The sequence below is a fragment of the Ipomoea nil genome, unplaced genomic scaffold (genome assembly GCF_001879475.1).
Source record: "Ipomoea nil cultivar Tokyo-kokei standard unplaced genomic scaffold, Asagao_1.1 scaffold2516, whole genome shotgun sequence".
Taxonomy (NCBI): domain Eukaryota; kingdom Viridiplantae; phylum Streptophyta; class Magnoliopsida; order Solanales; family Convolvulaceae; genus Ipomoea; species Ipomoea nil.
In genome coordinates, this window is record NW_017618944.1 from 752,737 (window position 1) to 780,680 (window position 27,944).

At 34.8% G+C, this 27,944-nt stretch overlaps 5 protein-coding genes and 1 long non-coding RNA gene across 13 annotated transcripts; 3 read left to right on the plus strand and 3 right to left on the minus strand.

The window, feature by feature from the left end:
• Positions 1-109: 109 nt before the first annotated feature.
• On the minus strand, positions 110-2,891 carry LOC109153637 (exocyst complex component EXO70B1-like). Its single transcript, XM_019301494.1, has 2 exons — positions 2,348-2,891; positions 110-2,259 (listed from the first exon to the last, which is right to left on the minus strand). The coding sequence occupies exon 2, from the start codon at positions 2,201-2,203 to the stop codon at positions 260-262; it is 1,944 nt and encodes a 647-aa protein (XP_019157039.1). The 5' UTR covers positions 2,204-2,259; positions 2,348-2,891; the 3' UTR covers positions 110-259.
• On the plus strand, positions 2,825-15,444 carry LOC109153647. The gene is made up of 3 exons (XR_002049554.1): positions 2,825-2,910; positions 13,717-13,719; positions 15,434-15,444. It is a non-coding gene; the product is annotated as an uncharacterized LOC109153647 (long non-coding RNA).
• Positions 5,805-8,015, minus strand: LOC109153639 (cyclin-D-binding Myb-like transcription factor 1). Of its 3 annotated transcripts, XM_019301497.1 has the most exons (3): positions 7,816-8,015; positions 7,595-7,673; positions 5,805-7,433 (listed from the first exon to the last, which is right to left on the minus strand). In XM_019301497.1, the coding sequence occupies exon 3, from the start codon at positions 7,372-7,374 to the stop codon at positions 6,049-6,051; it is 1,326 nt and encodes a 441-aa protein (XP_019157042.1). In that variant the 5' UTR covers positions 7,375-7,433; positions 7,595-7,673; positions 7,816-8,015; the 3' UTR covers positions 5,805-6,048. The 3 variants fall into 3 exon arrangements, with proteins under 3 accessions (XP_019157042.1, XP_019157041.1, XP_019157043.1); XM_019301496.1 differs by lacking the exon at positions 7,595-7,673 and having other exon boundaries at positions 5,805-7,426; XM_019301498.1 differs by lacking the exon at positions 7,595-7,673.
• LOC109153643 (F-box protein PP2-B13-like) lies at positions 6,237-27,886 on the minus strand. 2 transcript variants are annotated; one of them, XM_019301507.1, is made up of 5 exons: positions 27,493-27,886; positions 27,197-27,315; positions 26,371-26,853; positions 16,767-16,790; positions 6,237-6,250 (listed from the first exon to the last, which is right to left on the minus strand). In XM_019301507.1, the coding sequence occupies exons 1-4, from the start codon at positions 27,766-27,768 to the stop codon at positions 16,787-16,789; spliced, it is 882 nt and encodes a 293-aa protein (XP_019157052.1). In that variant the 5' UTR covers positions 27,769-27,886; the 3' UTR covers positions 6,237-6,250; positions 16,767-16,786. The 2 variants fall into 2 exon arrangements, with proteins under 2 accessions (XP_019157052.1, XP_019157051.1); XM_019301506.1 differs by lacking the exons at positions 6,237-6,250; positions 16,767-16,790 and having other exon boundaries at positions 26,257-26,853.
• On the plus strand, positions 17,714-20,438 carry LOC109153644 (sirohydrochlorin ferrochelatase, chloroplastic-like). 3 transcript variants are annotated; one of them, XM_019301509.1, is made up of 7 exons: positions 17,714-17,847; positions 18,795-18,898; positions 19,030-19,247; positions 19,424-19,485; positions 19,654-19,764; positions 19,855-19,947; positions 20,118-20,438. In XM_019301509.1, the coding sequence occupies exons 2-7, from the start codon at positions 18,858-18,860 to the stop codon at positions 20,220-20,222; spliced, it is 630 nt and encodes a 209-aa protein (XP_019157054.1). In that variant the 5' UTR covers positions 17,714-17,847; positions 18,795-18,857; the 3' UTR covers positions 20,223-20,438. The 3 variants fall into 3 exon arrangements, with proteins under 3 accessions (XP_019157054.1, XP_019157055.1, XP_019157053.1); XM_019301510.1 differs by having other exon boundaries at positions 18,800-18,898; XM_019301508.1 differs by lacking the exon at positions 17,714-17,847 and having other exon boundaries at positions 18,586-18,898.
• Positions 21,608-23,744, plus strand: LOC109153642 (putative protein TPRXL). 3 transcript variants are annotated; one of them, XM_019301503.1, is made up of 4 exons: positions 21,608-21,831; positions 22,008-22,066; positions 22,320-23,144; positions 23,266-23,744. In XM_019301503.1, the coding sequence occupies exons 3-4, from the start codon at positions 22,381-22,383 to the stop codon at positions 23,429-23,431; spliced, it is 930 nt and encodes a 309-aa protein (XP_019157048.1). In that variant the 5' UTR covers positions 21,608-21,831; positions 22,008-22,066; positions 22,320-22,380; the 3' UTR covers positions 23,432-23,744. The 3 variants fall into 3 exon arrangements, with proteins under 3 accessions (XP_019157048.1, XP_019157050.1, XP_019157049.1); XM_019301505.1 differs by having other exon boundaries at positions 22,008-22,049; positions 22,316-23,144; XM_019301504.1 differs by having other exon boundaries at positions 22,008-22,049.
• Positions 27,887-27,944: the final 58 nt, after the last annotated feature.

Below are 27,944 nucleotides of genomic sequence, written 5' to 3' on the forward strand. Positions count from 1 at the left end.
CCAAATATCTTTCTACAATCAGCTAATGCTATCAACTAGCTAACAGATATTTACCAAACACCCCCATACTCTTCACAACACATATCATACCATAAAAATTATGCAGAGGTTTCAGGCAAAGGCACAAAGAGTTCATCTCAGTTAATCATTATAGGTTTACAAATATGTGCATTTCTTTTATCATTTATTATAATACTAAAACTATGGGTACAAAAAAATCTTGATCAAATTCCTGCTTGATTATCCCTGCATTTCAAACTCACCTCCTGTGAGAACCATGCAATGATCTTGGAGATCCCTCGAAAAGGTCCAAGAGCAACTGCTCTAAATCGTCAGCACTGTACTTAATGTGTTTATCACTGATGCTATTGGTATGTCTTCCAACGAATGTTCGGTACGCCTGGATTACCTTGAGGGACGTCGAGATTCGAAGATCTTCGCGAAGCTGGCTGTCTGGAATAGACCACCCAGTCTGGTTCTTATAAACCTCCTCAAAAGCAAGATAGAAGCTCTGCAATCTCTCCTTCATAAGAGTTCTCGAAACAGAATTCGAACCGGGGTTTTGAACCCCTTCGTCCCTCAGTAAAGAAAGGATCGAGCCCCATGTAGCTCTCACGTAGCTCATCGCGTGCTGTTGGAACTTCCAGTTGCGCTTGCGAATCCAGTCGTCGCCTAGCACGGTTCTCAGCTCCGATTGCTTCACCTTCTCAGCTGTGTAATGTATGTTGTTCATCAAGAAAACGTGCCCGAGGGCCTCGTCTTTGTATAGCTTGGACTTATCGTCGAGGTTGCATTCCAAGATTGAGACTAAGGATCTAAAGTGTTGAGCCATATGAGAAGTATACGAGCTTTCATCACGTTCTTCCTCGTTACATTGTAGGACCTCGTTAAGGGTGGTGGTGTAATCAGTGAGGGCTTTCAGGTAGTTCATAACGTATCGGGTGAGATGATGGATCCCGCCACCGGGAAAGGGGTTGGTCGAGATGTTGGAAGCAACAGCCGCTTCGAATTCAAGAAAAGTGGCCTTTGCACAATCACCTAAAGTTCTTAGAATGTCACGGGATTCCACCCGAACACCCGATCCAGCTTCGTCACAATATAATGCATCGATTTCTGGGATAAGATCAGCAAGAGCCTCATACATGTCAAGAACCCGGATCAACTTTTCTGGCTGATGGGGGCCAATTGCTATGGCTTCACAGAAATTCAGAAGCTGTAACATTGAACTTCTCGAGGATTCTGCAAAACAAACCGAACTAACTGACCCAACCTCACCGAAGATTTGATCTCCCAGCCATTTCTCACTTGCGAGATAGATTCGCACGAAAATCTTGATAGCTCGTATCCACCGCCTGATTTTGGAACTCTGGACATTCCATTCCATCTTCATCACATCCTCGATGCTCAATTTCTCGAGCTCGAGGATGAAGAGACAGTCATCCAAGGCTTCTTTTCTTTCACTAACGAACACTTGGGAGCATTCCTGACCATAATTCGAATCGAACATCAAATTGGCAATGCATCTTAGGTGGGGAATCACATCCGGATGAACTAGCTCGATTATATACTCTTCTGAGCCTCGACTCCCACTATCCCTTTGGACCGCTTCTTCAACAGAGTCATCCCCAAACGAGAGAATAGATCCCTCGTCCACAATATCCTCTTCGCTGGAACGAAACGACATGTGTTCAGGCTCGAAAGGCTGCCTGTTTTGAACCAACAAATACCGAAACTCATCATCAAGCCTATCCATTGCAGTCTGGAGAACATCATGAGCTCTTAGCAGAAGCTCGTTCTCTTTCTCTTTCTCTTTGCAATCATTCTGAATACAAAGCCTCTCGAGCCTCTCGGTCAGCTTTCGGGCTTCATCCACATACCTTAAATACTCATATGCCTCTTCATCTCCACAGTCCCAAAGCATCGACTGATTTAACTCCGAATTCATCACCTTAATCTGCACTGCATTAAGCTGCTCCTCAAACTCACACAACTGCTTCTCAGATTCATCCTGGTTACTTTCACCAACTCTAATTATGGAGGACAATTGAGAGCCTAGATCTGCTAAGATTTTCCTAGCATCATTCGTTAAATTCGTGTTCCCCTCTAAAGCCTTCACTATATTCTGAGCTGCTGCAATTAAGCTTTCTTCTTCTTGTTCTTCTTCCACCATTGGGATGTTTGGTTTACAATCTCCCATTATCATCAAAATCCCCAAAGCTCATAAACAAAATGCCCCAAACAAAATCTTGTCATCCACACCACAGATAAAGAAAAAGCCCCAAACAAAATCTTGTCATCCACACAAAAGATAAAGAAAAAGCCCCAAACAAAATCTTGGCATCCACACCAAAGATAAAAACTAAAGATCTAGAGAACCTACAACCCTGGAAACCAAGATTAACACAAAATCCAAAACTAAACAATTCCAACAAATTTTGGGTACAAACAAAACAGGGCAATAAAGAAGATGCTGACAAGAGAACTGAAGTGCTAATACATGAGAGCGAAATGTGAAAGCACCCAAAAAAGGTGTGGTAAATGGAAAAGCAAAAGAGAACAGGAAAAAGCAATTAACTTTTTTATACTGGACTCACTTTTTCGGCATGAAAGAGAAAATGGATTCCGGGTGTCAAGAAGAACTATAAACCACAGATACAATGTACAAATCTTGATGTAGTAAAGCATAAAGCAGCCAGAATTAACCTGCTTTCAAATGAATCGAGTGAATGCCCATCACAGTGCAGACCAAACCGACCCTTCTAGAGACTAGAGTAATGGTTTTCAGAGTAGACCCACAACCAGAAATACTACTCCATACTTGTTTCTCGCTGCTTTCAACCTTGAAACCCCCAAGCTTCTCAATAAAGCTTTGGCGTTCCTTCTGATTATTTCCAGTCTTGGCTGCTGTGAGTCTGTGACTGCTATTATGTTGGAAGTTTGAACAGTAGTGATGTTGAACTTTCAATCTATGTGAAAGATTTTTAGAAATTATTGAGGCATGTAAAACATAGATTTGATAAATATTACTCATTTTATGGGGTAGATTTTATTTCATCAAGAATGTGAAATTATTGATTTAGATTGATAAATTACAGTTTGTCATTTATTGATGAATTTGACTAAAGCATTTTTACTTTTGGGACAAAACAAACACTTATCTAAAAACCTTGAAAAGAATAACTTTTTAGTTAAGGAATTATATTTAGGTGGTGTTTGGTTGAAATTTTTTTTACATTATTGAATTTGATACTTATTATTATGTTTGTTTGTCTTGTTTTGTTATTCTATTATCGGATTTAACTCAACGCAATCAAAAGTATTCCTCATTCGGAACAGGTCGATTTGATCGGACAATTGACTTGATAACTACAAAGTTTAAAGTTTAACTTTACGTGAGAGCTAGTGTTTTTTTTTTTAAACCAAAGTATTCATCATCTAATTTAATATGAGCAATTGTACTGTAGTGCTTATCACACAAAACGTCTAATATAAATTATTTGAGACAATGAGACATATATAATATTTTTCTAGCTATTATGTTTATGTACTGATGTACGAAATGCCAAATAAGCAATTTTTTTAAAAAAATATTTTTTTATTATTTTTATTTAACAACTATAATAATATTTCATTTTTAATTTTTAAATATTAATTTAACAACTTTTACTTTCTTGACATTTCAAAACAACCAAATTTAATTATGTAAATAAGAGTGAAGTTTGATGTGAACAAAAGTATTTAGAATATTTTGAATTGAATTTAGTCAATTTGAAAATTACGGGATCATAAACAATCAAATTGATAGTCAAGAATTAAAAATAAAGATGTCATTATAACTAATAGACAAAATAATATTATTATTCACTTAAAAATGTATACATATTTTCTGAATTATAATTTTTACATATATAAATTTAAAGTGCCAACAAAAGTTTCAAATCGAAGTCTTGTTTTCTTCTCCTTGTTTGTTTTCTCCTCTTAGATGCTGTATTCTTTTCATATAATAATATTCGATAATACAGATGCCAAGACGAAACTAATAATTGAAATGTATTTGTGAAAATGATTTCTTTTTAGTTTTGAACTGAAAATACGATGCATTATGTATTTATGTCTATTTTTTTTAGACATTTGATTAAAATAATTAAATGTGATAAAATTAAAAGACATGCATTAAATATAATAAAATAATACGTAAAAACTAACTGTAAAAAATGTATAATACTCCTAAATTAAAGTATTTATTTTATCTGAAAACTACACAAGGATACACACACCACGGAGAGTTTTTTTTTTTTTTTTTTTCCTTAAAAAAAAAAGAAATGAAAAGGAAAAAAAAAAAAAAAAAGAAAAAAAAAGGACTATAGTACAAGGTGTACAGCAGACAAGTTTCATCAAGTTGACAAGTTGTTGACTTGTTGTGGGTGTAGTACTTCAGAAGGAACAAAAGATGTAATATATATATATATATATATATTCTATTTATTTACTTCATTTGGTGTAGCAGGCCTGAAGGATAACAATTATTTATTTATTTATTACTTAATAAAATTTGAATATATGACAAAAATTATACTCTATAAAAGTATATGTATACTTTTAATTGCAATGCTTTGACATTTTTTTTCTTGATGAATAATACGGAGTATACAGTATATATACTCCCATGCGGTTTTTGAGTTTCTATATGAAATTATGAATTGAAGTTATGGATTGTGATGCTTTGACACCTTCATATGTATAAATGGTCTGGGTAGGATTCTAATCCCACTCAAAACTTGATAAGTTATTTCCATCAATAGTGTGTAAAAGTTTACAAGCAACAAAAGAAATTAGAATTATTTGTGCACCTTAGCCAAATTTATAAGAGTCTAAGATATACTCTAGCAAAGTTGAAACTTAAGTTAAACCCGAAATGGTCAATCTGGGAGCATCTAGCAAGACTAGAGGATAACGCCATCAATCTCACGGCGTAGTGAATAGTGATGTAGCTTGTTCATTCAATCCGAAACTAGACCGAACATCTGGGCCAGGTCTCAGTGTGACGAGATAAAGCATTTAATGATGTTAATGGGAAATAAATTAAAGAATATGAAATGTTAGACCTATGGTAGTGATATAGTGATCTAGCTTGTTCATTCAACCCAAAACTAGACTGAACATCTGAGTCAGGTCTCAGTGTGACACTGTGACGAGATAAAGCATTTAATGGGAAATAAATTAAAGAATATGAAATGTTAGACCTATGGGTAATGGATGATGGATGCTTCCTGCGACTTTTCTCTTGGCACTACACTTCCTTCTTCTTCCCGCATTTACTCCCCCATTTCAATTCCGTTCTTAATACACTGCATCTGACCTTGTATTGCTCAACTGGAACCACTTACATACTATTCTGAGTATTCAACAAATACTTTTTCTCAACTAAAAATTTATATTTATAATTAGGCTATATATTTATATTTTATATTATATTATACTCAAGAATTTTTTTTTTTTTCTTTTGTAACGAGGAAAATCCATAGTCATTACCCGAAGGTGTGCATTAAGTAAATCCCACCTTGTGATCCTAGTTAACAAAGGGCAACAAGCTATGCAGGTAAGGTTACTCCCAAGTGACTGACTCAAACTAAGAAGACCATAGGCTACTCCAAAGTCAAACTTGTAACCTTGTGATTATCAAATCACCAGACCAACTTAGTTGGAGTTGCCCTACTCAAGGACATCTTTAATGTTATGTGATTTTTTTTTTTTCACATAATCAACCCCATACACACACACACACGGACACACTACATGAAAGCTTATTTTCAAGAGAAAACTAAGAACCAATCATAGTCATCTTTCATGACAGATATAACAGCTGTAAGGGAAAATTGAAAAAAATGCAGTAGTATTCTGATAATTATCTCTAATTTTAAAGTGCAATTTGCCATACTACAAAGTGCAATTTGCTTTAGATTCGTTGGATTTTACACACACACAGACATACATGTATCTTACCTTGAAGACTTTTTGCAGTGAAAAGACGACAGATCATCCACGGATTCACGGCACAAAAGGCTTACTATCCCATGCCTCCCTTGCTTCAAGTAAGTATGGGCAGTATCTTTGTGCCAGAATTTCAACTTGTTCAGCAAATGATTTGTTTTCATGGTTTCCTATGTGACGAACCATTTGCTTCCAACGCTGCAGAGATACTTCGCCAAGCCTGTGGTCAAGAAGATTGTCCCAATCTACATTTTCTATGCTGCTTGCATCCAAGTCATATAGTGCACCTATTAGGCGATAATCATCAGCATCGGTCCATTTACCTTCACCCACCATAGGTGACGTTAACTGGTAGTACCATTTCATACAACATGATGTATTATTTCGTGTGCCCAATTTTTCACTAATTGCCATCCAACAAATATTGTCTCGCAACATACCATGCTTGGATTTCTTCTCTTCAGAAATCTTCAATTGCAGATCAGTATTCACTAAATCAAATAAAGTTTGGTACTCATCTTGAGACCACCGTCCCTTCTTCCTATTGGGCAACTTAATTCTGAGCCATGCATTAAGGATATGAACTCTGAATTTGCCAAGTTCCTCAGCCATATCTGACCACCGATTCCCATGTTTTTCTTGATACTTCAGTACAAATTCGTAGTCTTCCTTAGTCCAAGGGATATCACTTTTTCGAAACAGCTTTTGGCCACGAAAGTATACTGAAAGATAAGGCCTTTCAGGAAGGGCAGCCGCTATTTCCTTCCAACAGCCTCTCACATTTGGGACGGATTTAGAATTTAGAACCATATTCAAACCTTCATCACCCAAATCATGTGCCTCTATGTATCTATGAACAGCTTCTTTGATGATCTCATCTTCTTCTTTAGAGAAAAACTTACCTCGAATTAATTCCACTTCCTTAATTTCTTCATTCCCTTTTTCAAGAACATTAGAAACACGAAAACCCCCCAATTCATCAGCGGAGTGCATTTTACTGCTAATATTCTCATTTCCTGTCCCATCATCAATTGTTTTCTTTACACTTGGATAAGCAACACCTTCAGTACCTCCATGACTTTCTGTCTCAATATCTAATGATCCAGCACCAACATCATTATTCTTCTTTTCTTTCTTCCTCTTTCTCTTCTTCATTCTGGCCATCTCAATACTATCTTCATTGCACTCATCAGAGAGTTTTGCAACCATCTTTTCCTTCTCGATAGCATTTTCTAGCATCTTAGTCATAGTTGGACGTGCATTATCGCTTTCATGGCCCTCAGCGTTCTTATTCTTTGTATTCTTCTCTTTAATGTTCTTCAACTTTCTAGACTTCTTCTCAGATTGCCTGAGCATACCCACTAACTCATCTTCTACGGCCATGCCTACAATAACAAGTAAAGCATTCCTACCAAATATTGTGCATCAATTGTATCTGCAAACGGAATCCATAGAAGATGAAACTACCGTTAATGATAACATACAACTGCAAAATGTCCATTTAGCATCGCTAATGAACTTCTAGCTTAAATAATAAACATAATGCGGGTTACATAAACTAGCTAAACAGTGCGCTTATGTTATCCTAATTTGCTTATTTCACCTTTATAATTGCTGGAAAACAAAACGAATACAATTATATACAACTTGTGGTCTTCTTCAAGCGTGAAACGGTAAGTGCACTTTCGATCTAATCTACGAGTAGTAAAAAGGACAAAACCTAATCATAAAACCAACAACTAACTCTCATACAATCGAACAAAATTGAATCGGCTGATGTAGAACTAAACAAGAAGGAAATATGGAGTAGTGAATGAGTCATACTGAAATTAATCCCGCGACTGAATCGCCACTTCGACCTTGTTTCAGACGGAAATAGAGAGAGCGCCGCCGGCAGGGAACGCTGTGCTACGAATCTACGATGGGCGATGGCACTACAATCCATAGTACTTCATGATTTCCATTTGAAATTTTGCAAACGGATTTTGGGACGATTTTTAGGTTTAGGGATTTGGGCATTTAGATCGGACCCAATAAATTAAATTAGGCTTTAAAGCCACTTTTCGGCTGACTGATAAGGCTAACGCAAATTATGCTGTGCAACCGAATGCACCATGTGCATGGTACATACTATGTAAAAAGACGTCGTTTTGGTTAAAAAAAATGTGCGTCCCACTTAAAAAAGAAATTGGATTTGATTCCCGACAATAGCATTTTTATATATTCATAAATTCATAACTATATATCCACAGTGAATGAATGAAGTAAAAGTTCACAGTATATCCATAAATTCATAACTATATATCCACAGTGAATGAATGAAGTAAATATATACAATGAATTTGAACTAAATATCCACAATGAATGAACTAAATATCCATAAATTTATAACTATATATCTACAAATTCATAACTATATATCCAGAAATTCATAATTATATATCCACAATAATGCTATTGCCGAGAATCGAACCTGATTTTTTTTTAAAAGTGGGACGCGCATTTTTAGTCAAAACAAAACGACGTCGTTTTGCATCGTATGCACCATGCGCATGGTGCATTCGGTTGCACAACATAACTATTGTAAAGCTAATCCAAACTGCTCAATTGGGCAAATTATTGTGTGGACCATGGTCCGCGTCGTTGTGTGGACCATGAATATCAGGTTTTTTTTTTAAAGGAAAAATTTAATTTATTGAATCAGAAACGAGAATATTAACAAGATATTGAGGAGGGCTATACAACCACTCCCTGCAACCTATTAGGTATATTTTTAATACTAGTTCTTTTTTACGCGCATTGAGCAAATGAGATAATGCCCAATAATTTTTTTAAATAAGTACTTCAAAGTATATCAATGCAATATTATATAGGAGATATTCTTGCATATGTAATTGAATGTTGAATTTGTTTAAAGTATATAAATGCAAGATAATATATGAGAGAATGATTATAATTGTCACTAAAATAAATGTTTGCAACTTTGTAATAACGCTAGTCTAAATTCATAGTTTAAAAGCAATAGTCTAAATAAATACTACTTTTGTTTAAATTTCTCTAAGTCTTCTTAATTCTCTTTTGGGTATCATTATTATTGTCTTCATCTTCCGTACATGTCATGTATTCTCTTTTTTTATTGGTAGTATGTCATGTGTAATTGGATTACTGGTCTAAATTTTGTTTTTTTTTTTTTTAAATGCAAGAAAATGATTTTCAAAGCTCATGATTTATAATCTTTGATGCTCAACTTTGAATGTTTTGTATTTAGTCGGGCTAATTATTTGACCAAAGTTTATGTTAAATTTTATATTGTATTTATTTTTTCAATACTCCATATATTTTAACATATTCGTAGTATATATTTAACAATTATGACATCCTTGTTTGAGATGAGGATCGAACCTAAGACATTTCTTATAGAAACTAATGAGTAAGTTAAAGTATAATAAATAGTTAACGGAATATTCCGTTACTAAAGTTTATACTAACGAAATCCAGCGTTATTTAAGGGAAGAAAATAATATAATAGAGGGTAAATAAGGAAAATCATTTTTAAAAAATGCTAAAATTAAAATAATATGAACCATTCATTTCAATAAACAATTATACTAACATTTTTTGTTCCAGTTAAGGGCCTAACATTATTGACTCTTATTAGATTTGTATTTGTATGTAGATGTAGATATTAAAAATACATTATTTTTGTACTGAAGGTATATTATTTTTGTGCTAAAGGTACATTATATAAAATAATGTACCCTTAATATATTAAAAATGTACTTTCAAAAATTGTACCTTACGTACATAAATAATGTACCCTTATTATTTATTAAAAATGTACTTTTTATTTATGGTCCACACAATTGTGTGGACCACGGTCCATGTAATAATGATTGAGGGCTCTATTGTATATTGTAAACTTTGATTCAAAAATTATGCGTATGCAATTAATATATTATTCAAAAATTATGCGTATGCAATTAATATATTATGTATTTATAAAAAATTGTTTATATGCCTGTAAATAAATAAATTAAAGGTACATAATATATTAACTACAAACACATAAAATGGTAATTACAGACACAAATTATTAATTACATATATAAAATAGGTTAACTGCAGACATATAATATGTTGTTAACACAATATTTCAAGCGCGCAATGTATACTGAAATATTAAATTACTGAAATATTAGATTGTGCGCATTCATGTAATAGTTTGTACGCTAAAAATAACATTTATATTTAATATTAAATTATTACTCCGTATATAGCCCCAATATATATATATATATATATATATATATATATATATATATATATATATATATATATATATATATATATATATATATATATATGTATAGAATCTCAGTCATTCATCAACTCATCTTTAAAAAAAATTCACCTAGAGCACGCAAGGCGGCTCAGGCTAATCATGGGACCGAAGGCACTTCGGCATATCCACTGACGCTTTCCCCAGAGGAAAATGAGGCTGTCCCGGTGGAAAATGAGGTCGCCCGACGCCAGTGTATGATTCAACCGAGTATAATGTACTCGACCGACTTCCTGCCCGAGTCCTCTCGCCCAGAGTGAGATACTTAGGAAGTTCCTTTCACAAAAATGCTAAGTGTAGCATAAGGTCAGAGTTCCTCGATATTGGACAATACTTCATAAAAAGAACTTATGACGATTTGATTGAGCCCAAACCTCTTTTGGATCAAGTAGATTTTGTGTTCCGACTGAGTCCCTCAGTCGGAGTGAATTTCCTTGCAGGACTTGCACAATTTTGTTGTGGCTTGCTTCAAGTATCGTTTGCTTATTTGAGACTAATTGATGGGCTTGGAGAAGCTGAGGGTATGACTAAATGACTAATCAAGAAATGAGATTAATTGGGATATAGGGCGGCAATTTATATTATAGATCAGAGTCCACATAGTATTATAATATTATGTTGAGGGGATTTTTTCTGTCAAAGAAGCTGAGGCCATGCATAGCTGTTAGAGAAGCTCTCAGCTGGATAAAAGACCAAGATTTTTCACATTGTCAGGTTGAAACTGATGCTTTTCAGATCGTCCATGCTCTCAAATCTCCCAATCTCGACTCTCAGTTTGACTTCATCCTCCTTGATATCAAAGATTTGTTGCCATCCCTAAATAATGTTGTTATCTCTTTTGTTAAACGATATGCGAACTGAATTGCTCATCTGTTAGCTCGGAAATCCCTTTCCATGTCTGATCATAAGGTGTGGACTCATTCCCCCCTTCTTTTATCTTAAATCCTCTGCATTTTAAAGTTTATTAATGAAATTTTCCTTTTGAAAAAGAAAGAAAAAAAAAAAAAAAAAGGAAACACATTATTATCAAAATACGTGTAGTGACAGCCAAATGATATTTTAGTACTACTGCACAGACTACTCTCACTTTAATTCCTAAAAGTCATACCGTACATTCACAAGAAAACAATGAAATCACAAAATTCCTAGGGAAGGGTTCAGGTGCGAAAGTGCGGTGATTTAAGTTGATGAATCTTAAGCTTTGAATTTACGCACCTTAAGCTAGATTAACATAAATATGACTTTTGTAGAGAAAATCTTATAAAGAATACCGTTTGTGTTTTAGGATTGTAAACAAAAAAAAAAAAAATAAATAAATAAATAAAGGTGCGTCCTCAATTAAAGAAGCAAACTGTAAAAAATGACGCACTTTAAAAATGAAAACAACGCACCTTAAGAATGAAAATAAAGCACCTTAAGAATGAAAACAAAGAACTTTAAGAAAGAAAACAATGTACCTTAAGAAGGAAAACCACTCAGCTAAAGAGAAGCAATCGTTATGCTGTGCATCCGTATGCACCATGCATAGTGCATACGGATGCCAAAACGATGTCGTTTTATTAAAAAACGCGCGTCTCCCCTTTTAAAAAAATTCAGGTTCGATTCCCAGCAACAACATTATATTGTTCATTCATTCTGGAATTTTAGTTCATTGATTATGGAGTTATAGTTCATCGATTATGGAATTGTAGTTCATCGATTCTGAAATTTTAGTTTATAGATTATGGAATTTTAGTTCATTCATTCTAGAATTTTTAGTTCATAGATTAGATTATGGAATTATAGTTCATCGATTATGGAATTATAATTTATCGATTATGGAATTATAGTTCATATGTTGTTGCTGGGAATCGAACCTGATTTTTTTTTTTTTTAAGGGGAGACGCGCGTTTTATTAAAACGACGTCGTTTTGGCATCCGTATGCACCATGCATGGTGCATACGGATGCACAACATAATTTGCCAAAGAGAAGGACATCCATGCCCACACCTATCATCTTTAACAAATTAATATTCTATAAAGTTATCCAAAAAGAATCTTAATTAAAATATATTCAAAAATATTTTGAATATTATATACAAAAATTATATTATCTAAATTAAATTTGAAGGGAACTTAATATATTATTGATTGAAATATTGTTATTTATATATTCAAATATAAATATTTGAAAAATGAGTATTAGCAAATAAATTGTTTAAATAAAAGAAATGGATAATGAAAACAAACACAAATCACTGATATAGGTGTCAGATCGAGCTTACCCATATATATAGTTTGGAATCTATGATACCATTAATTGTTGCTCTGATACTATACAATACACGAAAAATGCACGCACTATGCACGCATATTGCATACAATATTTTAAAGTTCGGGCGAGACAAGTTATAGCACTAATGGTCCTAAAGACATCAATGAGTTCATATTAATAAATAATTAATCAAAAAGCAAAACTCTAGCATAGTTATCAATAAGCATACCAACTCACGTCAATAAAAAGTCACAATATATTATACAAATTTAGTGAAGAATGAAGAACTGATTATAATATTAGAGAAAAATATTTACTGAAATACTCAAAGTATTCAGTATTTCAGTATAGGAAAGAAAGAATATATGAGAGCATTACATAATGCCAACATAGCTAAAATTTTATTTAAAAAATTAACTTATTTGAATACCAAACAAACTCACCTAAAACACACAAATTATTAGTTAAATGTTCAATTAAAAAACACACAAATTCACGAAAAGTTTTACAAAGTATATAGAATATGATATACAAAACATAAAATGGGAACATCTTACCTTCTATGCGGGATGAAAAGCTATTCTGAAACTCTAGTTAATTGAACGGATAGTGCGACCTTAACATTAGTAAAAATAAATTAAATAATTAATAAAGAGAAAGGGTGTCATTTTGTTAAAAATATTTTTAATTATTAAAATAAAACTTTTAAAACAAATTTAGACTACTATTTAAAAATAAATAAATTTCAAAGTTCTAAGTCCCAATTTTTTTGTTTATTTTTTATTGGCACAAGTGTCAAATAGACCCATCTACTACTGCGAAGTGCTCAATTTCCATTACGAACTAAATTAAGTGTCAAATAGACTCATTTACCAGCTAAATTTGTTCGATTGACCTTTTTTACAGGTTGTTAGCAGGTTGCATATCTAATTATTAAAAATAAATAAATAAATAGAATAAAAAATTAAAAAATTAAAAAATTAAAAAATTAAAAAAAAAAAAAATATCAACCACCGGCTGTCCAGCGATTTTTTTTTTTAATTTTTTATTCTATTTATTTATTTATTTTTAATATAATTAAATAGGCAACCTGCTAGCAATTTGTAAAAAATGCCAATTGAACAAATTTAGCTGGTAGATGGGCATATTTGACACTTAATTTAGTTCATAGCGGAAATTGAGCACTTCGCAATAGTAAATAGGTCTATTTGACACTTGTGCCTTTTTTATTTGAATTTCAAAACGTTTGAGAGTGGAAGAGTCCTCCTCTTGTGTCAATATAATGTTGACGGAGGATGAGACTGCTTCCCACGTCAACGTTGATGGAAGAAGAGCTGAGGCTGAGAAGCTTGAGATTGAGGTTGCATCCTCTGTCCAAATCGACGGAGGAGGATGCAGCCTCCTGCAACTTTTTAAATTCAAGTGGACTGGAAGAAAATGGTGGAGCTACCATTTTAAAAATATATATATTCTTCTGGTCCGGAAAAAGAATATAGAGCTCCCATGAAAGACGAATCGGAGCTTCGTCTTCAACTCCGTGCAGCGAGAGGGAGATAAGAGACTAAGCTCCATCACCAATGGATGGAGACAAGGGAGTTTCGTGTTTGACTAGCAAAACTCCGTCTCCCAATTTTAAAATACAAACCTGTGAAAAAATATGGGCCGCAAGATTAGAGTAGGTTAATGGCTTAGATTGAAGGTAAATAAATTACTCCATCACACTAATTAATGATTAAAAGGGCAGTTATGACAATTACATTGTATCCTAATTAGAGTAAAAATATGAATATGATATATATCCTAAATTAATGAAGAGTAATTATAGTAGGATTAAAACTAACAAATAGAAACGCAACCACCAGCTGGAATCCACCCCCCATACGACAACGATTTGCCCGCAAAGAAAATACAGACGCGATTTTCCGGCAAAGCAACGCGTGCACACAGTCCAAAGAATGCGATTTCGAACCCTTGCACACAGTTAGAGTCTAGCATGCACGCATTACAAAAACCCCATATGCATGAACAAACCAAACATACACAGTAATACATTCATAGGGCATTGAATAAACGACGAAAAATGCAAGTTCGAACACATGCACACAGTTAGAGACTAGCGTGCACACAATAGAAACCCCCATACGGCTAAAAAAACAAACATACATAGTAATACATTCTTAGGACAGTGAATGAACGACGAAGAATTCGATTTTGAACCCGTGCACACAGTTAGAGACGAGCGTGCACACATTAGAAACCCCCATACGGCTAAAAAAAATAAACATACACAGTAATACATTCTTAGGGCAGTGAATGGACAACGAAGCATGCGATTTTGAACCCGTGCACACAGTTAGAGTTTATCGTGCACACACGTGTGGAATTGTAAGGCTCATCTGACTAGGTTCCTACAATAGACAAATACGGAGTACCATATTTACCCTCCTAAACATAAAAACTTAATAAAATAACACTATAAACCCACATATATCACGCGCATATCCAAGCCATCCAACTTAAGATCTAACGACCTCATTTAATCCATATGTTTGTATTTTAAAATGCGTTTTTACCTGAATGTATATATATATATATATATATATATATATATATATATATATATATATATATATATATATATATATATATAGTGAAAGTGAAAATGACACTTTTTTTCCTGAGTTATATGCTTATATTATTTTTTTTTCTTGAGTTATTCATGCATTCACATTTGCCCCCTCAATTGTTATAAAAGTGGCAGTCACCCCCCCCCCCCCCCTCCCTATATTTCTACTCTTAGGGTGTGTTTGGAAACCCAAAAAATGATTTCTGGAAATCATTTTCCGAGTTTTTGGTGTTTGGCTAGGCAAGGAAAATAGGAGTCAAAGGAAAATAACCCAAAGTCAATGGAAAATCACCTCACTTTTTCGGAAAATGACTTCCCCTTTTTTTTTTGGGGAAGTCATTTTCCATCTTCATTCAACGCAACATTTGTCATCTCCACGTCTCCATCAACGCAAGAACAAGCTCCAAACCAACAAATCCATCACCAGAAAAATAGCCGCTGAGTCATCAAAACCTGGAATCGTGACAGAGATCGCGAAGGGAAATGGGAAGTCTCATCGGAAACCAGAGAAGTTTTCGCATCGGAAACCCACTGGTTTCCGAACTGCGGAAACCTCTTTCTGGTTTCCGCATCGGAAACCAGTCCCACTGGTTTCCGAACTACGGAAACCTCTCTCTGGTTTCCGATGCGGAAACCAGTTAACTGGTTTCCGCATCGGAAACCTGTGAGAACTGGTTTCCGGCTCGCAGCCGGAAACCAGTGATATCTGGTATTTTTTTTATTTTTTTTTTTGCTTTCTCAGTTTTTTTTTTTTTTTTTGTTTGTTTGTTTTTTTTTTTTTTGTTTTTTTTGAATTCAATTCCTCTAATTTGTGTAGAAATGGAAGTGATTGTTTTGGGTTTATGTGCTTATTTGTTTTGATTGAATTACTCTATTTTTATGAATTGCAAGCTAAGTCAAGGAAGAAGAAGAAGTAGTAGAAGAACATATCTGGGTATAAAATTTAAAAAATAAATTTATCAAATGATATAAAAAGTAAAAAGTAATTGAAGAAATAAAATTAATTGAAGTATACAATTTTGATCATTTTTCTATTCATTTTCTAGAAAATGAACCAAACACGAAAAGACAGTTTTCCGTTTTGCAGCCAAACACAGGAAAGGAAAATGACTTTTGGAAAATGACTCATTTTCCAGAAGTCATTTTCCTGCTTTCCAAACGGACCCTTAAAATAAATATTTTATTTATTTTTCTTCTTTAACAAAATATGGCTTATACGTAAGGAGGGTCACAATTCGGTTCGAGCTGAACCGAACACTATAGCAATCAAATAAAAAATTTTTGGTTATGATTTAGAACATAACTCAATATTTGGGTTTTCGTTTATTAAAATGTGAACTGGAACAAAATGAATCCTGAACCGTGAACTGGATGTTCAAATCAGAACAACTACTAGCATTAGCTTAAAATTAGAATTATAATATTTACAAATAGTGTATGTTTTTTTTTTTTTTTCACATTTTGAACTATCGATTCACGGTTTCAGATTCAATTTGAAATGTTGGTTCAAACATTCTTTTAATTGTTTTTTATTTTTAAATATTCTAAATTTAACAATTAATGTATTTTATTTTTTCAAATCGTGTTTATAATTTGTTGGGAAAGAAAAATAAATAAAATATTTATTTTAATTAAGCCTAAATACATCTATTTAACATATCAAGGAACCACTTAAATTATTGGGGAAATAGCACTTTTTCCCCCTAAGTTATATACTTATAGCACTTTTTCCCCCTCAATTATTTAAGTGGCTATTTTTCCCCCCTGAAATGTTAAATGGACATATTTACCCTTAAAATAAATATTTAAAATTAATATTTCATTTATTTTTATTCTCCAACAAATTATTACTATAATTTGGTTCAAACCAAACAGATACTATAGCAACCAAACCAAAATATTCCAATTACAATTTATAATCAAAACGCGATATTTAGAGTTTATTAAAATCGCGAACCGGAATGGCCGGTTCATGTTCCGAACTGAAAAAATAAAATATATTTATTGTTGAATTTAGACTATTTTAAAATAAAGACGGTTCAAAATCGCGAACTGGATCCGAAATTGCCGGTTCACGGTTCATATCCAGTTTTTTTTTATTCTTAAATTTAATAAATTGAAATCCAAATATTGGGTTCTAGATCTGAATCATAACTGAAAACTTTTAATTCGATTGTTATAGTGTCTGGTTCAGTTCGAACCGAACCGTGGAATCGCTATATATACGCAATAATTTGTTGAAGTAAAATAAATAAAATGTTTGCTTTAAGGGTAGAAGTGTCAATTTAATATATTTGGGGGAAAAACCACCACTTTTAAAATAATTGAGGGGGCTAATGTGCTTACATAAATAATTGAGGGGGAAAAAGTGCTATAAGTATATAATTTAGGGAGAAAAAGTGCCATTTTTCCTAAATTATTTATGGGAAAAATGTGAGTATATAAGTATATAACACGGGGGAAATGTCCCATATATATATTACCAAACCCAACCCCAAAATCCCCAGATTCTTTTCGTTGTAAAAAATTAATCCTGCGGCTGCGACTTTGTCCGAGAGGACCGAGACTCCTTCGACTGGCGAGTGGCGACGGGCGACGGGCGGCAGGCGGCAGGCGGCGACAGGCTGTGAGTCGAGGTATGTCTTCCCAGTTCCCATGGTAGTTCGATAGGCATCCAGACAGGGTAGGTAGGTACTACCGCACTAGGCACTGTAGGAGACTAGCAGGTCGGCACTCGGGAGGTCGCTACCCGGCGGCGGCTGTTGATTGAGTCTATACCACTGGTTAATCGAAATTGCTAATTTTCCGTTTTCTAATGATCATGAAAACATATTCAAGGCTCTCTATTAAACCTCAGGAATCCTCAACTTCCTTGCCTCTTCTCTAGAAACTAGGGTTGGTTTGCGGCTTGTGTGGTTGCGCAATTGTGCGTGTCCACTGGTCAGTTGATGACTTGAAGAGTCGAAGTCATCCTATACATAATCACCTCTGCTCTTCTGCTTCCTTGTGTGTGAGGCTGTGAACTAATGAATTCGATGAAACTATTCAACAATGATAGATTGGGATTAGCATTTGTCTCATAGTGTCATTAAGTTCTCAGTTTGTATAGTAAAAATGTAAAATCATCACGTTAAAAAATTGTTGAATTAGGGTTAGAGTTGAATTAACCTACTGAAATTGATTGGTTTGTAATGCTCAGTTATTCCAAGTTCATATGATGGTTTTGGGTGGGGAAAAACAAGTTATTGCGGTCACCAACTGAAACTGATTGTCAGTCACCCATAGGTCACCACAAACAGGTTGTGGAAGGGACCAATCCCTTAAATTACAATTCAAACCACCCCCCCCCCCCCCCCCCCCCCCCCCCCCCTTTTTTTTTTTTTTGGCTGTATCTTGCATAGCTTTCCTCATAGGCAAAGGGGATTCTGGTGTCTTATGTAAAAAGATGTTTAAATTTATTGCGCTTTATTGTATTGAGGATGGGGTGTATTGGGCATTTGGATCCTGATCTTGTCTTTGAGTGTGGGCTGATTATGCTTAGTATTAACTATGACCTTATGAATGCCTTGTAAACATTACACAGAGTAGACAGTACTGATCAATACTCCATTTTGTAAGCTTCTCGACCAAAAGTTGCATAGAACTGATGGAGTCATTGTCTTTATCATCTCAGTTTAGTATAAGAAGGTATGTTTTATTGTGTTTTCATAGCACTAGTTGGGTTCTCATGTATATTCTCTTGTTGGGCATACATATTAATCATTTGTCTTTATGAATGTGTCATTAATTGCTGTTTCTTTTATTATAAACAATTGAAGCTTGACGATTTCTCAAATAGGAAGAGCCCATGGAGGGGCAATTCTTGATTTTGTTAAAGTACGCAAGTTTCCTGCTAAAACCGGCTATTTAGCACCAAGGTTGTGCTTGACCGTCGCAAATGGTGGCTTTAAAGGGGAAAGGAATTGTATTAAAGTTGGTGATGGTGTGATAATTGTTGACCATGGATCGCGTCGAAAAGAGTCCAATCTTATGCTAAGTAAGCTTCACTTTTCTAATAAATTTGTCTTCTCTAATATGCAATTGGTGATTGAAAGGCTAGTGTTAATGATTTGGTGAACTCTTGGTAGCTAAATGTGAACTGAGTTTATTGTTATTGTTACTATTATTGTTATTTTCTAAGGAAATGTAAACTGAGTTCATTACCTATGTTAGATGAGTTTGTGGCAATGTTTCAAGAGAAAACCAAGTACCCCATTGTGGAACCTGCTCATATGGTGAAGTTTGTTCTTTGATTTTGTTGCTTTAAAGTGTAGTATGTGTGCTTCCTAGTAAGCCATATGTTATTTTTAATGCCCTTTTCCTCTTGTTTATGGTCTTACCTCTATGTTTTATCTCCATAGAACTGAATTCTTATTGAGAAACTTCTCTTCCAACATAAATAGGAGCTGGCAGAGCCTTCTATCAAAGATGCATTTAATTCCTGTGTTCAACAGGGAGCACGTCGAATTATAGTTTCCCCATTCTTCCTTTTTCCTGGACGACACTGGCAACAGGTAGATTAATCCCGTTAGTACCATTTAGCGAAGTAAACTTATAGCATCAATTAACATGCGCTAAGATAGTTATAATACTTCTATTGTCAGGATATTCCTTCACTAACCGCCGAAGCTGCCAAGCTGCATCCTGGGATACCATTCATTATTACTGCACCTCTTGGTGTCCATGAATTGCTTGTGGTATGAGTTAGCATCCTTCTATGCTTTTATTCTTCCATCTCCTCAAAGCATCAAATGCAATTGGAACCTAGTATCACACAATCTTGTTAATTAGGTCTGCAAGACATTTCTTCTCCTTTGTTTTATTTTTATTTTAAATTTTTTAATAATTCCTTTTGGGTGGTACACAGGACGTTATAAATGACAGACTTGACCATTGCTTAAGTCACATTGATGGGAATGCAGATGAGTGTTCAGTTTGTGCTGGTACAGGAAAATGTCAACTTTATGAATAGCATACTTTGAATATCTGAGGATTCCTTGACCTAGATATTTGAAGATGTATTATTCTTTTAACAATAAATACTACATGGTCTGAATATATTTACTGCTTCAGCCTTGTGATTTTTTTAAATTTAAATTCTTCCTTGTGTCACCGACTTCTTGTAATATTGATCAATGAAGAAAATTTGCAGTAGTATTTAAAACTTGTAATTGTCAGCTGTTAGAAGAAAAATGCATTATTGAACATTTGTATTACGATATACACAACTAATATCTGAACTTCTCAATCAAAATCAAAACTTGGGTGTAGTGCCCATGTTTTAATTGTGATAACGTGAATAATGTCTAATTTTAAGCGTAAGTAAATAAGTTATGTTTAGAGTATCCATAATAGTAAAGATATTTTATGGTTTTTGTAAATGTGATTGGGGAAGAGAATATGTGAATAGTAGAGATATTTTATGGTTTTTGTAAATGAGATTAGGGAAGAGAATATAGGAGGGAAGAGGAAAAAATAAAGAGAAAATGGTCAAATAGGCCCTTGAACTTTAACTTAAAAGTCAATTAGGTCCTTAAACTTTTTAAAGGTGCAATTACACCCATTAACCATTCATTTAGGTGTAATGAAGCCCAAAAATAAGTTAATGACCTACTATCATAGGTCATTAGGGTTCAGGCCACCTTCCGGGGAATTTTTCGGCAAAAAAAAGTGACAACAACCGACCAAGATTTGTAGAAAATTTTGCCGATCACTTTTTTTTTTTTTTTTTTTTTTTTTTTTTTTTTTTTTTTTGCCGGAAAATCCGGCGTCGGGAGTGGCATGAACCCTAATGACTTGTGATAGCAGGTCATTAACTTGTTTTTGGACTTCATTGCACCTAAATGAATTGTTAATGGGTGTAATTGCACCTTTAAAAAGTTTAGGGCCTAATTGACTTTTAAGTTAAAGTTCGAGGGCCTATTTGACTTTTTCCTAAAAATAAATAAAAGAAAACTGCTTTTTAACCTTGGGAAGTTTGTGGATGGAAGTTGAAGATAAACTTTTTTAGCCTGATTATTTCAGACTGCTGAAAGGAATTACAGATTGTTTTAAATTGGAATGCAAAACTTAAATTTTCAGTTTTATCCTTCATTTTAACCAATTTAACGCCAAAGTTAACGGATGATCAATTTTAACTTAAAAATCAAAAGTCTGAAGATCACTTTGAAGAAATTAAAAATCAAAAGATTAATTTGAGAAAATGTCACAAGTCGGAAATATTTTGGAAATTAACTCATTTGATAAATGGATCCAACATTCTAAATTGTTGTTTGATAATGTTTTATTGGACCCTTCTCCTTATAATTATAAGGAAGGGAGCAAAGATTGAATTGGTGAGATTAAGAAATGTTGTTGGCGTTGCAAAAATTTTGGTGGCAAAGTGGGATGGAAGGCAAGTCGATGAGCATCACCGTAATGGTCGCTCAGCCTTCCCTTAATAGGGAAAAACCATGATAAAAACAAAACCCCCATGCTCTAAAATCCCTTTCTTCCAATCGCCATCTTTTAAACGTCTATCAATCTATCCAATCCAATTCCCATGAAGATATATTCATGGGTGGATTTCTATCCTATCTTAGGTATGCTCAATTTCCCTTGTCACTTTTCGTGATTAATTCAGGGTGTGTATGATTGAACACCATTTTAATCGCCATCTGAATTGTTTAGCTTGCATATCTAATTAATTTGATGTTTTTAAGGTGTATCTGCAATTTTGATAATGTTTTGGATCCTCATATGTTCCTAATTGTCTCAGGATGAAGTAGAAGATGAAGGGAAGGGAAGGGATTTGATGTAGGCAACATACAATTAAAGGTTAGAAATCTGTGTGGTTTGTTCATTCACATAGTATTTGATTTGATTCTCCATTCTAGGGTTTTATTTATTTATTTATATTTTTGTTGAGCATATAGCCATTAATGTGCAATCCAACTATTAGCTTAGGCTGCCAGACCAAAGGTCATGGGTTCAAATCTCTACGTTACCTAGGCGACTACGATCCAACTATTAGTTGAGATGGAGCACATTTTGATTCAATTATTTTGATATTTTGATTCTTGTTGTGCAGAGGAGAAGTATCCTTGGATCTGTAACAACCCTGAAAAGGTTTGTGCCAATCCAAGGTGAAAATGGGAATGGAGAATCGGTATAGGAGTGAAGATGAACCTTTAGGAAAGCCCTATAGGAGTAAGCACAATAATGTTCATGATCAGCTTCTTGAATGCACAACTTCTGGTTCCTCCTCTTCTTTATCCTCACCTGTAGAATCCCCCTCCTCTTCCTCTTCTTCTTCTTCTTCTTCCCCCCCTTGTTGCTATGATGATGAACCTGACAGCCCGGAACCACAGTCACCTATCCCTGTATCCTATCCAGATATTTCAACTAGTCCACATAAATGGGCCATGATACCCATAGGCCAGCCTTCGGGCTACGATCCCAATCGAATTCCATTCTCTGTATTCGGCAGCAGGTCTAGTGCACCCATGGAATGGAGCGTTACATCGACTGAGTCGTTATTCAGCATTCACATGGGTAACAATAATAGCTTTTCTAGAGACCGCGCAATGTCAATGAACAGGTCTGAGGATGGGAGTTGTGAGGACAAACGTTGCAATAACGTTCGCAAGAGCTTCTCCTCCACCCTTGCTCCCGTGATCGAAGGGGCACCGGATAGTGAAGAGAAGAGCGAGCTTGCGTCCGAGGCATTGCAAGTGCAAAAATCCAATGATGGAAGCTCAGAAGGGATTAGTAAAATTGCTGCGTCCAATGAAGTCCACTCTTTTGCTATGAAATCTAACTCATCAGATGGTAGAGGAACTTCTCCTGCTTCAGATCCTCATCATCTATCCGATGATAGTGGTACCAGCAGCAGCAGTTCCTTCGCTTTCCCAGTGTAAGCTCAATTGTCATCACCCGAGTTTTATTTATTTCTGGGTGTCAACAGTTTGGACATGAAGATTTCATCCTTGGTTATTTATGGTCAATTAATATCTGCTGAATCTTTTGAATTGCAGGCTGGTAAATGATAGTCGGAATGGTTCATCGTTGAAATCAGTGCCCGAGAAACCAGAATCCGAACAGAAGCCACATCCGGAGGAGGATTCAAGCTCAAAAGAAGAAGAGTCCGCTGTTGGGGTTGGTTGGTTTTCATACTTGTTCTGTTTGCGACGCTGCTGCTGATATAGGGCTCTTGGAATCATTCGGGAAGAAATGATTCAAAACGACGCCTTTGGTTGCGGTGGCTAGATATTTTAGGGAGTCAGGGGGGGTGTCTGTCTTCAATCTTTGTGGTGAAACTGTGCATTCTTTGTACATGTTATATCCATTTCAACCAGGGCACTTGGTTTAGGGGATATATATATTATGATAGATACCCAAGAAGGGTTAGTTTTACCATAAAAAGACATGCTCATTGCAACTATGATGAGTGTGGATTGCAACTGTAATGAATGTTCATCCAAGTATGAATACAGATTATCAGTTGCCTTTCAAATTGCTTTAGCAACATCCCTTCATCAATCATCCATTTTAATATTGCAATTCAAACATTTAACCTCCAAGCTAATTCCTTAAATCTTACCCACTTCTGTAAACATTACAAGAAAAGCCAACCACTTGAATCCTTTAGAGCATTCTCAATACTGTGAGGTTTTTGAGGAGTTTTTGCAGATGTGACTAGGAAAGAGAAAATGAGAGGAAAAAAAACAAACAAAATCAAAAGCTGAAAAATAAAAAAAATATACAGATTTACGTGCCCGAGAGTTGTGCCTCACGCATTGTGAGGCGTGAGGCGCATCTCTCTCTTCACACTCTTCACATGGTGCCAAAACTCTCTTCACACTCTTCACATGGTAGAGCCCACTCACTGCCAAAAACCTCATTTTTACCGGAGAACCTCTCCCTTTTTTTCTCTTCACACTCTCTCATCCACATCATATTAGATGGTTTTTGGAACCGTGACTGCTGAGTTGGTGTGCAAGTGCACGTTTCGTGCACAGAAAAGCCAGGCTTGCACGACACGGTAATCATCTTCTTTTATTTTTATTTATTTATTTATTTTTCATCTTTTTCCCCCTTCTCTTCCCATATTCCCTTTCCTAATCACATTTACAAAAACTCCTCAAAAATCACAAAATATCTCCACTATTATAGATGCTCTAATGGGGATAGCCTTACAAAAGTTGACTATAAGAAAATGTTTCCCTAGCATTGTTTATCACCTAGTGTTGAGGAAAGAGGGCAATTATACTATGGATTAGGGGTAGACCTTGCATTGTGGACCTTAATCTAAGTTAACATATTATGTTTTTGTAATTAACAAATTATAATTATAGATTTATAGACACATAATATGCTAATTGAAGACACATAGTATGTTAACTGCAAATATATAGGGTCGTTTACCAACGTAGAAAAATAGATAAATGAAGTTTATTAAAACTCGCTTTCCAATTGATTGACTCATCTCCATTCTCCAACCTTATGTATACTTTTGGAGAAAGAAGGTTTGGACTTCTCCAAATGGAGGAATGCTTTGTTTTCCTTTTCCTTGCTTGTTCTTCCTCATTTTCTTTCGTTCTTCTTATAATAATATTTCTTTATTATCTTTTTCTTTCTTTGTTCTTCTCTTTTATTATTATTATTATTATTATTATTATTATTATTATTATTATTATTATTATTATTATTTTGTTGTAGAAATGTACAAATGATTCTTTGTTCTTCTCCTTTTCTTTCATTCTTATAATAATAATAATAATAATAATAATAATAATAATAATAATAATAATAATAATAATTATTATTATTATTATTATTATTATTATTATTATTTCCCTTTTTCATTTTACCTCCTCATGCACACAAATTTGTTGTTGTAGAAATGTATAAATAATATATGGAATGATTGTATTTAATGAAATTTAAAAAAATTAGAGAAATGAAAAGTTGGAGGAATAGAGAATGAAAATTAAGAAATTGCAAAAATGAAAAAAATGAAAAATTGGAAATGGAAAAATATAGAAGTGAAGTGAGCGACCCTATAATTTTTTTAACCAATGAACATCTAGTCATCTAGTGGTCTACCAAGCATTATATGAAACTTTACCTAAAATTCTAACCAAAGTCAAGTAATGGTGTAATGAACATCCACGGGTGAAACCTCAACAAAAGCATCAATCTTTACAGTTTCAAAACCTTTAACCTACTTCTAAGCTTAAACTATGAAAATATCCGTTGAGATGCCGTTACTCTATCTAAAGAGTTAATTGTTAATGAAATTTTGCCCCAATCAACTTTTCTAAGTGAGTATTTCTTGGGATTGCCTATCACATTCATCTTGCTATTTAATATTTCTAGTTTATTATCCCAAGGCTGAACCCCAACCCTAAGGGAACCCACACCCCGGTCCAGGGTAGACCGGTGCTCACTGCGCACAAGGAGCCCCCCTCATTTTGAGAGGTTACTTCCACACTGCCGCTGGTGAGACTCGATCCCTAGTCATTATTTCAAAGTTTCACCTCTATGACCAGTTGAGCTACCCATGCGGGCATCGTAAGACTTCCTTATTTACAATTTTTGTTAAATTGAGCTATTGAATCCTTCTTGATAAAGGAAGCTTAAGATCTTTAATCATTCTTGAACCGGGGACTTCTGTTACATTCCAGACAAGACAAACATTTCCTACATTTAAAAGGCGACAAAAACAAGTTCTTAAGTAATTATTCATTGATTTACCTTCTAGATTTCTTCAAGAATACTAATTCCACTTTAAATTAGGATTGCAAAAATTGCGTCTAGGCGCTAGGCGGCGGCCGACCGCCTAGAAATTCGGCGGATCATCGTTCTAAGCGGTCGGCCGCCGTGGACTAGGCAGAATTTTTAATAATTTTTTTTTTAAATTTAAAAAAAAAATTGACCGCCTAGCCGCTTCCAAGCGCTTAGAGGGTGCCTAGTAATTTTTTCAACCTTGCTTTAAGTAAAGAAATTAATTTGTTTTATTTATTTTTTTTCAAATTTCCATGTTTTGCCAAAATATATTGCACTACCAAATGTCTACAATCTACCATTACTTTTCCAAAGAAGTAAAGTTTGAAAAATAAAAATAAAAGAATTCCTAATGCTTAGGCCTGATTTCAATACCTTCTATAACAAGCCCTCCTTTAACGTGACAACCATTGACCTCCGTGAATCTCATCGTCACTTCTCCTTCATTCTCCTCTCCGGCAAAAAACTCTCCCACCTCAATCTCCATCCACCCATCGCCCCTCTCCCGCAACTGTCTCTCCTCCCCGCCGCCGTTAACACGCGATTTCAACTTCTCCTTTCTGTTCCTGTAGAGAGCATATTCCAACCACTGTTTCGCCGCAACCTCCGCCGGCTTCCGCAAATACGCCGTGCCGGCGGTGGTTTCTAGCTGGTCATCGTCGTTGCCCACCGCCACTGACATCTCGCATGGTATCGCGTCCAACCCAAATGCCCCGTCCGTCATTTTCATGACCATATAGGCGCCGTATTTTGTGTTGGGAGATAGCGTCTCTGTTCTTATTTTCCCCTGGATTTCTAGCCTGCATATCGTTTTCAGTTCAGCCACTTCTGCAAACCTGTAAACAATTATCCATAGATTTAAACTCATAACTTTTGACATAATTAAACTCATAACTTTTGAAACAAACATGTGATATTTATTTCAATTAAAAGACTGAATTGATAATTGATAATGATATTCTATTACATTGTAGTATCTGTTTATACATACTTTTTTAACCTAATAAAGCACAAAGAGTCAACAACGCCACTACTAAGAATTGGACTCGATCTCATGACTTCCCACATAAAAGAGATCACTACATACCATTTGAATACAAGGTTCTTGGCTATTAAAAATTAAATTATTTTTACAGTTTTCTAAATTATAATTTCATATGTTTTATAAAGTTGAATTACCTTGACTCCGGGATGTATTTCCATGCCCAATGGTCAGATGCGTGACCGTATCGAATTGAGAGCTCCCTTGCAGACAGCATATATGACTTTAGGCCAGTTGACTTTTCCAATGCAAAACTCTATGCATACATTAAAAAAAAAAACCAGAAATGATGACATATTAAGGTCGTTAAGGTGGTCGGAACCAGTTAGATATTAATGTCCCAATCTAGCTAGTAATACATATAATTATTACACCATGCATCTTATTACCTTTACAAGAAGGAATCTTTAATTTGCGAAAAAGATTATATTACCTTGTTACCGTGATCAATGAGGATAGAGTTGCAAAGTTGCAGAAAGAGGTCCTTCTTGGACGAAAACTTCAACGGCACGGTGGACTTGGCGACGATTTGGGCATAATCGGACGGCAAGAATCGTTCCCAGACGGAGTCGGCTCCGGCGGCTGACCGGAAAGTTGAGGAGACTAAAGATAGGTGGAAAGCGTCGAGCGGGGAGGTGCGAGACAAAATAGAGGAAATGCAGTCCTCAGGCAACATGTCAAGCTCCCTCTCATAATAATAATCTGCCATTATATTATATTTTGGGTCAAGCTAAGCTAAGGTTGCAAAGTAGATCGATAATAATGGCGGTTATTGTGCTTGAATTGTGTCACCGAATTTGAAGGTGGTGGATGGTGGTTTTGGTATGGGTTGTTGGATGCTATAAATAGAGGGAATTTGACCACTCATATATGCATGACACTCGA